The 15705-nt window shown below is 43.1% G+C and overlaps 1 protein-coding gene across 1 annotated transcript; it reads right to left on the bottom strand.

The window, feature by feature from the left end:
• Positions 1-403: 403 nt before the first annotated feature.
• LOC124118750 (V-type proton ATPase subunit e 1-like) lies at positions 404-15575 on the bottom strand. Its single transcript, XM_048393469.1, has 4 exons — positions 15419-15575; positions 13428-13475; positions 12412-12507; positions 404-1259 (listed from the first exon to the last, which is right to left on the bottom strand). Coding segments are annotated over exons 1-4 (252 nt in total). The 5' UTR covers positions 15526-15575; the 3' UTR covers positions 404-1258.
• Between the last annotated feature and the right edge of the window lie 130 nt (positions 15576-15705).

The raw sequence follows: 15705 nt of genomic DNA, 5'->3' as shown, positions 1-15705 counted from the left end.
GTCTGTCTTAGTGCAGCATCATACCAGACTATGACCTGTCTGTCTTTGTGCAGTATCATTCCAGACTATGACCTGTCTGTCTTCGTGTAGCGTCGTTCCGGACTTTGACCAGGTTGCCTTAGTGCAGCATCCCCGAAGTAGGACCTGTCCGTCCTAGTGCAGCATCATACCCAGAACATAACCTGCCCGTACGATCATTTGTTTTCATTATGGAGTCCTTGAAATAAAGCTTTGCATGTGTGGAGGAAAACAAAAACCGGTGGTGTCTTACAGGCAGAGGATTCAAGGACTCCTTGTCTAGATAATGTGACAAGATGCCAAGAATGAGCTTCACATTTGTAAATGGTGGCCCAATCACCATTCCTTCAGCTTTTGTTGGGTTAATAACATGACAACACTGATGTCGGAATTGAACCATTTATTTCCCATGTACATAACAGATATAATGATTGACATAATGACCAAATATATTTCCTCATGTCACTACCTTCTTTATCCCCAGGTGGGTGTGGCAATGAATTGATGGTGCTCCATGCTAATGATTCCATAGAAATATGTACAACTGAAAGAGGGAAATGCACATCTACAAACTGAAGCAGGTGATCTTCCACGATAAAATCATCATCTACATAGACTGGGACACCATAACACCTGGCATGTAAATCAGTTCTGCCATTATTACTATCTTCTGATAACTGAATAAAAAATAGTAAAACAGTACCAAATGGATCTTTTGGTTTGACTAGATCAAGTAATATAGCTCATGGTTCTCAAATATTCCCTTATCCATGCTGACATCTAGTTTACCGGTATAGACAAAGAGTGTGACAGACCCTGTAATAAAAGTGCATCAATTTCCAAATGAGGTATGAATAGTTACATTAGCAGCTAAAAGTAGGCATTTGCATGTAATGCTTCCTTAACTTTCTGAAGTAGAAATATTTATTAGGGAGGTGACAAATTGTTCATTTATTTGTTCCAAAATTAAGCAATTCATCCATTTTTTATGTAACAATGAGCATAAATATGTGTACACATTGACAGCAATCATGAGTCATAGTACATGACCGTGGTCTTTGGAATGTTGAAGAGTCATCCCAGATACTTGGACTGCTCTGCTACATCCATAACAGATCCTTGACCACTACAGATGATGACAGTTGTTGCCATTGCAACTTCGCTCCGGCATGGTTTACAGCTACAGATGTCTATATACAGTTGCACAGCCAGTTTGTTCATTGTTAGCTTCAGTCGGTTATCTGGAAGTAAAAGATCAATTTTCCATCAACATGATCAAATCCAGGCTAATACTGACATATGGATGAACAACTTCTATATTACAACTAAGAGCGGTGGTTTTGGTGTAGGTTCCAACACCGTTATCAAGCAAGTGAAGTACACAGTATGGTTGACAAGAATATATACAGGATAGGAGGCAGTGTTTATACAGTTGAGTAGGTTTAAGATCACTTACACTGTTGTAATTGTAATGAGTTGTGTTTCTGCATGAAGTTAGTCTGTGAAAACAACTGTCCATGACACTTTTGGAGGAACATACACACTAGAGATGCAGAACTTGCCAACAAGAAAGGAAATGTATTCCATACTGTGGAATGACATTATGTGCCAAGTTTGGTGAAGAAATATGGTATGGTTTTCAAGATCTGCTCCGGAAACGAGGCACCCTCCATTTTAAATCTAAGTCAAAGTCGTTGCCATGGAAACTCGAAAAATAATTTTTCTAAAATTCAAAAACAATCAAAAGGCACGAGTTCACCACTAGACCTATCTATGTGCCAAGTTTGGTGAAGAAATATGGTAGTTTTCAAGATCTGTCCCCCGGAAACAAAATGTGGCGGATGGACGGATGGAATAATGGCGGGGGATAATAAGCTAAGATAGTGCCATGCCTGCTCATCAGCTTCAAGTGAGCTGAAAGTCCTATGCAGTGTAGTCGTCACGGTTGTGAGTCGTATAGCCCAACATCAGACAGGACATGAGATCAAACTACTGACCATTCACTCTCACTGCAGATGCTCTATCTGGGGTTCACTTTTCATTGGCATGGCATGACCAAATCTCATTTACAGTATGTTCCTCATGTATATATCATGAAGTTTCAGATCTCAGTTAAAAAACAAATAAGACTTTCACAGATTTTGTGTTGTTGGTGTGCCCCATGGTATATATCCTGATATTACACAACTACATTAATGTTTACTGTCCAGGGTGCTTTATATACTTACCGACAAAAGAAATGCAAATATGTGAAGAATTACTCGTATTCATTTATTAGATTGGAATTCTTTTTAGACTGTTCCATGTGGAAAAATAGTGATCGTTTGCTAGGTGTTTCACAACAGTCAACATGAACAACCACTTCCATCAAATTGGATTAAAATGTATTTCATGCTTGAACATCTCATCAAACATCTGTAAAGATATAGTCAACGAAAGACACTGAATAATGCAGATTGATTTTACAATAGGAAGATGTTTAGCATAGTGGAGCATGCAACAAATAGGGAAAACACTTTTCACTTCACAGTCTAACTTTGACAAAACATGAAATAAAAAAACAAACATAAGTACTTTTTATGAAAATGAGCATTTCTGATTAAATGCAATGTTTTCATACTTACCTGAAGCTACATAGTGCTTTAGCTTCCCTACCTTATACAAACAGACAGTACTGGAATGAAGAGACAGTTTAAGCAGACTACAGCCCCTGCCTAGGCATCCACAAGTTATCCCCCTTGGCCCCTCCTCCTCATATTCTTAACTGGATGACATCAGACGTAGAGTACACAGTTGTGCCAACGGTAAGGCGGAGGAGGAGGATGGAGTCCGGGTGGGCCTATAGGTGTAGCGTCAGGTAAGTATAAAAACATTGCATTTAATCAGAAATGCTCATGTTTTACCTTACCAGACGCTACACAGTGCTTTATTCGACTGATGGAAGGCGGGCTTACCGTGAGAAGCGCCAGGCACCCTGAAAAAGCACAACTAAACCGTCCGGCAGGAAACCCAGCAGGTGACAGCAAGGTAGCGGCTCCCGGAACGGTAGGCAAGGGGATAAGATGCAGGTCAAGACCTCTCGGAACGGTAGAGAGAACAATGCTTGACAGAGGGTAAAAGCAAGGTATTCCGTGTCCGGCTCAAAAAGAGGGGGAAAAACCGGACCAAAACTTTACTAGGTACCGACATAACAGTACCCAGCAACCAAAGAGGAACAGCACAAGGGATGTTCCAACCTTGGTATTAGGGTCAGCGGGGCCAGTGGGGCCACAGACAGCCACGTTCCTCGGAATCGGCACGGAGCTCATGTGGATTGGAGGCTGTTGGTGGTGGTAAGTCAGCACGACGATAAGCCCTCAGAATAGCAGAACGAAGCCAAAGGGAGACTGTATTACGAGAGATACCTGCAGAGCCATGGCTGGAAAGAGGGATGAACAGCCTCTGGCGCTGCTTGCGATGTTGCTGAAGACACCTGAAGATAACGTTGGAGGGCCCGAACTGGGTAGAGGGCGAGCTCCAGGTCATCATCCGGGCCGATGATCTCAGAAAGAGACGGGACGTGAAACTGCAGTTGGTTTTTGGCGATTAAGTCCCAACAAAGGCCAAGGTGAACCAAACCGTGAGGACGCTGGTTGAACCGGACACGGGTCACATCTAGGGCATGAAGCTTGCTAATCCTGGCAGCTGTTGCAAGGGCCAGGAGAAAGCAAGTCTTCAAGGTGAGATCTTCAAACGAGGCAGACGCAAGTGGCTCTTATGGAGCCCGGCATAAATCCTGCAAAACAACATTGAGATCCCAAGCTGGGGGCGGAACTTCTTAGTCTGGTCCCCCAGTGGAAAACCTCGGACCATGGCAAAAAGGGCCGGGACTGATGATAGCCTGGAACCTCTAGCTATCTTGAGGACAGAATTGAGCGCAGCAAGATAGGTCACATTCGAGGAACCAGCCAGGTGACAGGATTGGCAAAGGAAAACCAAAAAGTCAGCCACTTGTAGAACGGTAGCCTTCACTGGAATGATGTGCCTGGACAAGCAGAAGGCCTGGAACGATCGCCACTTGTCATCATATAGGGAGCAAGTGGAGGGACGATGAGCTCTGGAAACAGCCGCCGCCACAGGAGCTGAAAAACCTTCAGCGATCAGTGACTTCTGGAGACAAGCCAAACGTGCAGACTGTAACCGTCAGGGTCTGGATGCGGTTGTCCGGTGTGAGGATTGAGCAGCAGATCTGGCCATGACGGGAAACACAACATGGGTTCTCCCCCGAGCTGAAGGAGCTTGGGAAACCAACTCCGGGATGGCCGGTAAGTCACGACCAAAATCAGATCAAGAGGACAGGTCCAGGCCACCTTCTGAATGACCTGGGGGAGAAGAACTGGGGGCGGAAAAGCGTACACGCTTAGGCCGACCCAGGACAGAGCGAGGCCGTCTACCGCCCAAGCAGCTGGGTCCGGGACATGAGACACATTCACCGGCAATTGGTGGTTGCACACCGTTGCGAAGAGATCCACGTTGGGAGTCCCCAGGCGATCACACAAGAAGCAGCAGGTTTCCGGGTGGAGCATCCACTCTATGGGGGAAGGACGATCAGGTCTTGACAGGGTGTCAGCTAAGACGTTGCGCCAACCTGGCCCCGGGATCATGAAAGTGGTCCTTGCTCAAATTTTGCTAAGCACGAATTTTGTCTTAAGTTTTTAAGATTTTGCTTAGCTAAGATTTGGTCTAAGACTGGCTCTTGAAACGGTCTTAGCAAAATCTTAGCTAAGTCTAAGTCTAAGACTGTCGCCATAGGGACGCGAGCACGTTAAACCGTACTACGATAATCATTGGATGCTGAGGGGTTTTTTTCTGACGTACATTTGCCTAGGATCGGAAAAGTGAAGGTTGCGTGAGAATTTATTCTGCGTTGAAAAACAGGAAATGTCTCCGCGTGTTAGCAAACACCGATAAAAGTACTGAGCGACGACCTTTTTTATTTAGCAGCTTTACCGAAACTGTGAGCGAACAAAATACTGTTTAATATTTGAAAGACATAACTACATATCAAATGGAGTTATATGCGTGTGTATAACAACATAAATTCAATGCAAAAAATAGCCTGCTGTAAATGACGAAAACTAATTTACCTCAATGACGTCAAAGGCAACAGAGAGGTTACACGCATTCAAAGAAAAGGGGGCATAACTCCGTTATGTTTTGCACTAGTGTATTGTAACTAAGGTCTCTTGGTGAAAATTAGCTGTGGGTAAGGACAATTCATTTCCGTGGTGTTTTGTTCACGGGGAACCAAACTATTCCAACAGAAATATCGATATTAAAACTTTATATGATTAGGCATAAATAACCCATTAGAAATGACGAAAGTGTACTTCATAAAAAATAATTAATAGCGAATTCGTCCTAAGATTCCAATATTCTCCTGATTGTGCAAGTGTAATTTGACTAATGTTGTACCATAATTAATTGAGCACTAATGTAATGTAATCAAATGTAATGAATTACTTAAAAATGACACCATTCTATTTGACGTCATGGCTGCTTTTATGTATTTGACAATGTCGGAGAAAGATGACACTGGTATTTTGATTAATACACATCTCCCCTAATTTTCGATCATGGTATGGAAAAAGAGTGTAAAACGGAATTGGGCGCTTTTTCGACACAACATATAAAAGACTGCGTTTACTGTGTAAATAATATCTTGAATAGTTTACAGTGTATCTTAATTGGACAAGACAAGCGCCTGTTTGGCATCAATATTATGTAATCAAGTATGTATTTGTATTATAATGTAATTATTTCTCATCATCTTGTCTCAAAATTATACAATAAAGATGTATGATATAACATTGAACATTGATTAATATCCAAAGTGAAATTATTTGTGTGAAAAAATGTACAAAAGATATGCAAAATTTACATCATGAAACAGTAAAAAGCAGTAAACAATGATCGTGTGTACGTTCATTCAATGACCTTCACCTCAGAGAAATTACAAAATATGTACAACAAATATGTTGACGTTTGATATCACTACTGGTGCCCGAATTTTACAAAACGGCTAGTTGAAAATTTGTGAACAGTGCACGGGATTTTACGAGGAGACTTTCGTTGATTCAGGGTTCGTATATACATAAGTGTGAATGTAAGTAATCGGAAACATTCTGACAATCTGTGTACTGTTATTTGTTGTTATATTTTTCATTGAAACCAACGGAATTAGTCAGAAATTCTGATAAGTACTGTTGTCGTTGTGCGTGATTTTTGCTTCCCTATTTATAATTCCCTAATTCTTCCTACGATTCTCTTCCCGTGTATATTCTGAAAATGCTGAGCCAATGTACTAAACGAATAGACGAATGGCTTTATTTACATTTCCAAAAAGTGCAGTTTTTTCAGCCTTCGTTTTCAAAACCTCATTTATTTTGCTTCATTACATCTAGACAATTTGTATTGGTGACAAAGACCATTTGGCATTTAATTCTAAAATGTATGACACTATCCAATATGGCTGACACAAAACGACTGAGCAACTAAAAGGTGCAAAGCCCCAGTGGCAACAAACTGAAGGAATATAAAAACTTGAATAATAGGCAGGAGACTGTGGGAACGCTGAGTGGGGTAGAATCTATGCCAGTTCATCACCAGTTAGACCAACGATGAAAAAAATGGTAGGCCGACGAAATCTATATCTTTCAAAGAGCTCTTCGTCGTTGTACATATCAACAGAATTGAAGCAATCTCGAAATGTCCGCCTCCGCCATCTTTCTTGCAACAAATTTTGTCTTAAGTCTACTCAGGGGCAGTCTTAGGACTTAGGATCAAATTTTGTCTTAGACTTAAGATATTCTCACAGATTGAGCTTCGATATCCGCGATTTAAGACAAATTTTGGTCTTAAGTCTAAATCCTAAGAGTTAAGACAAAATATGGTCTTAAGTTAGTTTCATGATCCCAGGCCTTGGAGTGTGACAGGCTCGTATCAGAAGAGGGAGACTGTCGGCCAGATAAAACAGCCGAAAGGTCTGCTCCAGGAGAGAAGCAGATCGCGTCGACCCTTGCCTGTTGATGTAATACAGCACCGTGGAGACGCCCGAATTACTGCCTCCAACTCCAGATTGTTGAAATGCCATGCACGTTTCGAAGGAGTATAAAGACCGGAAGAGGTCTCCTGGAGAAGGTGGGCGCCCCATCCTTGTAGAGATGCGTCAACGAAGAGATGGTGAGTGGCCTCAAGCCTGTCATAGAGGAACCACTCAAGACGTTCGATGGGACTAGCCACCACTCCAGGAACGGATGTAAGTCCCCCGGCAGAGGAAGAAGGGGACCCGACAGATCTGAGCGCAGAAATGGCATGAGAAACCGCTGAAGGGGACGCAGTTAAAGACAACCCCTGGACGTCAGATCTTGAGCTGAGGACAACAGCCCAAGAAGGCTCTGCCAATGGCGGAGATTGAAAGGTTGAGAGTGGGCTCACCGCGAACCAATTGGATCACCGCGAACCGATCCGGAGGAACTTGTATCAAGGAGAGGTCTGTCAGTAGGAGACTGTCCACTAAAGTGAGATGGCGAGAGGGAGTTAGATCCGATTTCTCCATATTGATGATCCAACCCAACTAATGGAGGTAGGCAAAGGGTGAAATCGCGCTGAAGAATCAAGGTTTGATTGAGGTCGTGACCGAGGATGCAGTCGTCGAGGTAGGCTCTGAACCAACCTAATCTCTGAGTGAGTGAGTGAGTGAGTGAGTGAGTGAGTGAGTATGGTTTTATGCAGCTATTAGCAGTATTCCAGCAATATCACGGCGGGGGACACCAGAAAGGAGCTTCACACATTGTACCCATGTCGGGAATCGAACCCGGGTCTTCGACGTGATGAGCGTACGCTTAAACCACTAGGCTATCCGACCGCCCCTGTCAGAGGAGGAACGGCACAGAACTGCAGGCGGTTACTGTGGCTGAGGATCCGGGTAAAGAATGGATCTTGGAGCAGCTGCCAATTCCTCCAGTAGGTCTGAAGTCTCCCTCCTGGAGACGGATGAACAGAGACAACTGGCGGAGGGAGTTGCCAGTCGTCCGAAGAAAGTCACTCCTGGCGCCAGTCCCCACCAGAAAAGCCTCCTTGGTTGGGGGGCTTGTTGGTCTGAACTGGGACTGGCTTCAGACAATGTCTCTTCCAAACATATGATATTTGTTGCTGAGAGAGCTGTGATGAAAAGGAGACATTCCATGTTACCAAGAAGACGAAACTGTTGGTGATTAGTCCATGGCAATAGTAGGGATCTGGCCGTTGAAGAGCACCGACCCAGATCAAGGTGGGCGCATCAACAGTGGACAAAGAGAGTGACGGAGAGCGGCGTCAATTCTACCAAGTTGCGAATATGACATCGGAATTGAGGTACTGGACCGAGAAGAACTGACGACCATGCAAACGTCTTCATCAACAGGAGGGCAGACGTTGGCAAAAGTCATAAAGTCGAAAGGATAGTTTTCCTTTCGAAATCTCAGAACTTGAATCGATGTCTGGACAGGCAGTGTCATAAAAGCAGTGTTTAATGACGTGGCCACTTCAGCTATCAACGGGTCGCGTGGGAGGAGAACTTCTCCAGACTCCGAAACATTGTGTTCAACCTGGAGGCGCCTTGCCCAGGCGAAGCACAAGGGAGATGATCAACAAGTATTTGTCACAGAGTGACGAAATATCCCCCGCCATATACACCATAGTACCAAATATGAAGACAATCCAGCGATTAGTTCTTGAGATATTGTGGCAACACCGTTTTCCAACTCCAAAAACAGATTTGCCTGCTGTGACCTTGAAAATGGGGTCAAGGTCACCAAATCTGACAGGTGTATGCGGTGTCTGTATATACACTATAGTTCCAAATATGAAGACAATCCAGCGATTAGTTCTTGAGATATCGCGGCAACACCGTTTTCTAACTCCAAAAGCAGATTTGCCTGCTGTGACCTTGAAAATGGGGTCAAGGTCACCAAAACCGACTGGTGTCTGCGGTGTCTGTATATACACCATAGTTCCAAATATGAAGACAATCGAGAGGTTTAGTTCTTGAGATATTGTGGCAACACCGTTTTCCAACTCTAAAAGCAGATTTGCCTGCTGTGACCTTGAAAATGGGATCAAGGTCACCAAAACCGACTGGTGTCTGCGGAGTCTGTATATACACTATAGTTCCAAATATGAAGACAATCCAGTGTTTAGTTCTTGAGATATCGCGGCAACACCGTTTTCCAACTCCAAAAGCAGATTTGCCTGCTGTGACCTTGAAAATGGGGTCAAGGTCACCAAAACCGACTGGTGTCTGCGGTGTCTGTATATACACCATAGTTCCAAATATGAAGACAATCCAGTGTTTAGTTCTTGAGATATCGCGGCAACACCGTTTTCCAACTCTAAAAGCAGATTTGTCTGCTGTGACCTTGAAAATGGGATCAAGGTCACCAAAACCGACTGGTGTCTGCGGAGTCTGTATATACACCATAGTTCCAAATATGAAGACAATCCAGAGTTTAGTTCTTGAGATATCGCGGCAACACCGTTTTCCAACTCTAAAAGCAGATTTGTCTGCTGTGACCTTGAAAATGGGATCAAGGTCACCAAAACCGACTGGTGTCTGCGGAGTCTGTATATACACCATAGTTCCAAATATGAAGACAATCCAGTGTTTAGTTCTTGAGATATCGTGGCAACAAACAGGTGGGACGTACGGACGGACGTACGGACGGACGTACGGACGGACGTACGGACGGTCGTGAATACTATATCCCCCGCTTCGCGCTTTCGCGCGGCGGGGGATAACAAGTCAAGCAGGCATATCAGCAGGAGTGAGAGACTTGGTCAGAGACGCTTTGTCATAGTCTTGTACAAATGTTACTCATCATCCAAGGGGTGGCGATGTGACGTTAAAGGAGGAGTCCAGACGTCTGGTGCTCTGTGCCGGGACACCAGATGATGAAGTGGGTTGGCGATGTTGGGCGAGACGAAAAGGCGTCCTGGCGACTGGATGGCGACATATGGAGCTGGCAAAAGCTGGCGACGATCTGGTGCTGGCGACAGCCTGGCGATCTGGCAAGCACTGGCAACGGACTGGCGAGCTCTTGCAACCCTGGCGATAGCAGACGATAATAGTTGATAGGTGATAGTTGGCAAAAAGCTGGCGACGATACGGCGCTGACCTGATGGTCGTTGGCGACGGCCCGGCGAGCACTGGCAACCCTGGCAATAGCAGACGACAATTCGGTGATAGTTGGTGATCCGAAGGTCGTTGGCGACGGCCTGTCAATAGCTGACGGCGATTCGGTGATAGCTAGTGATCCGGCGAGCGCTGGCTATAGCTTGGCGATGATTAGTTGATAACTGGCGATCAGACGAGCACTGGCGCTGGTCCGGCGAGCGCTGCCGACGGCCTGGCGATAGCTGACGACGATTCGGTGACAATTGGTGATCTGGTATGATGAAACGAGGCGACGGTCCGACGCCAGCTGGTGATGATCTGGAGAGGGCTGAGTACGACCTGGAGACAACTGGCGACCTTTCCCGGCGATAGCTGATGACGGCACTTGACAAAGGCAGCAGTAGAGTCTTCAGGAGTATCCAGGAACATCTTCCTCCTATAAGCAAGTTATTTCTGGCAACGAAGAAGAGCCTTTCTGTGATAATTAAATTCTGTAATTGTTACATGAGAGCGCAGAGCAGCAATGATCAAACGAGCACGCAGGCTTGCAGCAGGGGCAAAGATGATGTGGGTCTTTCCCCGACCCGGGCCCTTTACATAAAGCACAACGCATAGAATACATTCTGCAAAAAACATAAACAGCGCATAAGTGTAACGAGCAGAATCACATATGAAGCAAAACATGTTACTGGACAATATGTGAACAAAGCGCACAAACACACAACCACAACACAGTGTGAAGTGCGACTTGAAGCAATTCAAAAACATAAAACGCCTAATTAATATGAATTATGTCAATAGAAAGCCATAATCAACAAAAAAAAGGAGAGATTCACCAATAGTAGAAAACTATAGCAAACAAAGGACATTAATGCGCAACCTCGTAAACACGAGACGCACGGAGTTAAAATGGCGACCAAGGCATGAAAAGGACATTATGGATGTAACGCCACCTAAAAACAAATTTGAAGATAATTAACAAGGTAAGTTGAACTCTGTTCCTCTACACGACTGTCCGTAGGGCAGACAGAGAAGAATATGAGGAGTAGGGGCCAAGGTGGATAACTCGTGGATGCCTAGGCACGGCTGTAGTCTGCTTAAACTGTCTCTTCGTTCCAGTATTGTCTGTTTGTATAAGGTAGGGAAGCTAAAGCACTGTGTAGCGTCAGGTAAGGTAAAACATGGTAGTGCCTAAGAGGCACTGTACATAAAATTCAAGTGTACCATTTCCTATTTTATGTGTGTAATAATAGTAAATATATAGTAAATTTCTAGCCCTGACTGAACAACACGTTTTCAGTGAGGTTTCCATAATGTTAAGTCTTGATGATTTCACGATGTTACCTAAGCAGGTTAGCATCATATTGGCCTTTAAAGGTTTGACCTTTCAGAAGGTAGTCCACCTGTCGGAGAAAACCATAGCCACCACGTTGCTAGCTCATGAAACAGACTTTGCCTTCTTCGTTAGATGTGTTAGGTGCTTCCACTGCTTTGACTATTGTTTACACTGGCTGGACAAAAGGGTTGCAAACTGCTCTTCTTCAACATGTTCAAAATAATGCAAATTATCAAAATCAGAAATGCACCTTGAGATGTATTGGTAATCATGGTAATGCAGCTGGGGATGTATTGGTAATCATGGTAATGCAGCTGGGGATGTATTGGTAATCATGGTAATGGACCTGGGGATGTATTGGTAATCATGGTAATGCACCTGGAGATGTATTGGTAATCATGGTAATGCACCTGGAGATGTATTGGTAATCATGGTAATGCACCTGGGCCCACTTGCACAAAGCGATCTCAGCGCTAAGACTATCGTAAGCCTATGTTAAAGAAGGGAGTTACAATCATCTTAGCGCTAAGATACCCTTGTGCAAGTAGGCCCTGGAGATGTATTGGTAATCATGGTAATGCACCTGGAGATGTATTGGTTATCACGGTAATGCACCTGGAGATGTATTGGTAATCATGGTAATGCACCTGGGGATGTATTGGTAATCACTGTAATGCACCTGGGGATGTATTGGTTGGTAATGGACTTGGAGATGTATTGGTAATCATGATAATGCACCTGGGGATGTACTGGTAATCATGGTAATGGACCTGGAGATGTATTGGTAATCATGGTAATGGACCTGATGATGTATTGATAATCACGGTAATGCACCTGGACATGTATCATATCATGTGTAACCCACCATGGTTTCCACTCCTGCTGTATGACCCGGAGGAGGTCGCCCTTCAGCTGGGGTCCAAACAACGGGTTCAGTTGGCAGATGTAAGCTGTAAGCCAGCTGTGGACAGAACAACGATAATGTAAGCATATTCATGATCAATGTTCCAGGTAATAATAGTTATGTTGCTTGTTTGTTGTCTAACTCTGCAATATTCCAGCGAAATGACAGTGGCCCGCAAATACTTGAGTCGGGAGAAGAAAAACCGTTTGGCTGCGATGACACGCAAACAAGCTAGAGACTTAGCCAGACAATGTGATTCAATGTTAACAGAGCAACCAGCATGTCTAGGCACAAGGACAAAATCCCTATGCACTTTTAACACCGACGCCGCTTTGAACAGTATTCTAGTTATATCACGGTGTGTTAGCTTGATGTGGGAGGAAAGACACAAGTGCTGTAGATCTCAGACATTTACCACTTTCACTAGTTTCCGTGGTAGAAACCACGATTTTTAGTCCAATAGTCCTTACAAGGATAACATATAGCAAAACCCTTAAAAAATGACAAATTTCCAAGAGTCCTTATGATAGCATTACTATTGGCCAGTTTGTCAAAGACTACAGGACCCGTGCCAATTTCTAACGCTGACTTTGGTGAAACCCACGAGCGCAGATGTGGTGCCGACAAATGTGGAAACATTATCAAGGTGAACCGTGATTCGAACCCATAATCATAGGTTTCCGGGGTGACAGCACTACACAGCAAACTGCAGTGCTTCAGATAACTGGGAAATCCCCCTTCCATCGCTATATGGCTGGATTAATGCCGATGCGATGATAAATTTTAACTTAACTCCCCCCTCCAGTTGCCAATGAACATGATGAAGACATACATTTTCTAACTGACATGTAATCAAGCCAATACTGATCGTGATGACAGTAGTGAACAATGAGAATGATCAGTCCAGCTGTCACAGGCCTACGTTCAGGCATGTATATTGAACACTGAGTATGCCAGACACTCCCAGGGATACTTACAACACATAACAGCACACTGCGCTCAGCACCAACATAATCTGAAGAATTCTGAAACAGCCAAATAGTGTTTTACTAATTGCACAAAGTTGGAAGTTAACAATGACAAATGAACATGATAAACCAGGCCTCAAAGTTGCAATTAAAACGGTTGCCAATGCAACCTAAATTTCAGTTTGTCTAATGTCTAAAAGTCTGAAGTAGCCAAATGACAACCTTGAAAAATATCTTGTGGCGACTAAATTCTATTGCTACACATCTGTAGACACAAAAATATATAACAGCTGATCTTGGATAACATGTCTGCTAATAATTGTACTCGCAAATAGTTCCTCCTAACATGCCTAAAGTCGACAATGAACCGAAATACATAAATATTAATGTAATAAGTACATTATTCTAGTTAACAATGCTCACTGGATAAGCAAGGATACCATTATATAAACTAGTAACATAAATTGTATCATTGTTTGAGTCACAAGTAACAAAAATCAAGTACAGTTTTCACTAATATACAATTCCAAGACTAGTCATGCTAGTGCTATATGTACATCATGGAACATATTATAATAGATATTTGATATAAGATAATTTCAAATGCTTTTGGCTACCTACAATTTTGGCCTGACTTCTTGAATTTACCATTGGCTACCTGGAAAAAAATAATTGTAGCCATATGGCTACTTAGTAAAACTTTAAACTTTGAGGCCTGTAAACATAACAATAACACGCAGACAGAGTCTTCCACATCCCCAAACATCTGTGCATGGTTACAAGTGTAAGTAAATACTCATCAAATCTATGATAATGCTAGGAACCAGTCTTAACTAGCACACACCCGCAAAGTTTCATGGAGATATAATGAAATGTTTGGCACCTGAAAACTGATTTCCCAAATTTTTGCCTTGAAAATCAAATGATATGTTTTCTTTTTAAATTCCCGTGCATCAATTGCACCAGTTCAGCACTTGCCAGATGTGTATGCAAATTTCACTAAGATAAATGAAACAGGTCATAAACCGTCCTCTTGAAAGACGAAAACCGTCATTTGACTGAGCAAACAAAAAATAATACAAGTGACATATCAGAAAAATATTCATTCTTTATTGTGTTTACCACATTGTTCAAACTTGATAACAGGTAGCTACTTCTCTCCCATGAAATTTGAAACTTGATAAAACTTGTAGTGATTTTACTCAAATTACATTGGATTAATTCATAAAGAGAGGTGCGATAGCTTACCAATACCTTACCCTAAGGATTATAAAGTGCTCTTTGATCAGGAAGGGGATCTAAGGGCTAAGGATAGAGTTTGGTGTAACCTAGGTCCTACTCTAACACAACTAACCCTAAGGAACGAAAAGGCATGCATGATTAGTGAAGTGAGAACCACCACCTGCACCCGAAGCCATTTACAGCGATATTTATGAATATATAAGCTCTGAACGGTAAACTACAGTATTACAGGGCTGGCTTCGTTCAACATCATGAATGTGTTCAGCTGATTGTAACGATGAATTGTTTACTTCAGCATATATATTCATCCATAAACATATTGATGTTCATAACCCTATATAATTCTGTCATTACTTTGTGTACTGTACCATTCCTTATCGCTCATGAACCTTGTCCACTGACATTCAACATGCCTACTTGTTCAATACATTTGACCACAAAGATCTAAATGGCAAATATGGCATGTATCACTGAACATGTTGTATGGGTTTATCAAACACCAAAACTGATATATTGAATATAAACTTGCTTACATGACTGTTTGTTTGTAACCACGATAACAAGATCTTTGATGTTTGTAACCGGCGGTGTTCATGAGTGCATATTTATACATCTCGACAACACAAATATCCGTCTCACTGCTGGGTCATTCAATGACATACTGTCACCATCACGAGCAAATCAACTGATTTCACAAACAAAATGTGTTGTTTTGGTGACTGTACTACCACTTTCAATTCTTCATTTTTCAAGCTTACCCCTTGTTTGGAGATCTCCACATCAAGAATTGGACTAGAATGGGCAAAACAATGCCTATAAAAGCCCATACAGCCGTCACAATCCCAACAACTACCGGAGTGTCCATCTTGTCCTCGCAATTATGACCCGGAAGTAAGCATCACATGACTAGAGCTCCCCGCAGCGTAAGCTGGTTCCCGGCTCCCCATGCGCGTCGTCAACTTGCGCTTATTTTGTGATATTAGAGACGGGGCCCAGCTTACCCGCAGCGACTAAAATTAGACTGGGCTACGTCCTTGGATGTCGA

This window comes from Haliotis rufescens, unplaced genomic scaffold (genome assembly GCF_023055435.1).
Source record: "Haliotis rufescens isolate VD_foot unplaced genomic scaffold, xgHalRufe1.0.p SCAF_12, whole genome shotgun sequence".
Taxonomy (NCBI): domain Eukaryota; kingdom Metazoa; phylum Mollusca; class Gastropoda; order Lepetellida; family Haliotidae; genus Haliotis; species Haliotis rufescens.
Note: the sequence above shows the minus strand (reverse complement) of the source record. Positions and strands in the feature narration are given on the sequence as shown.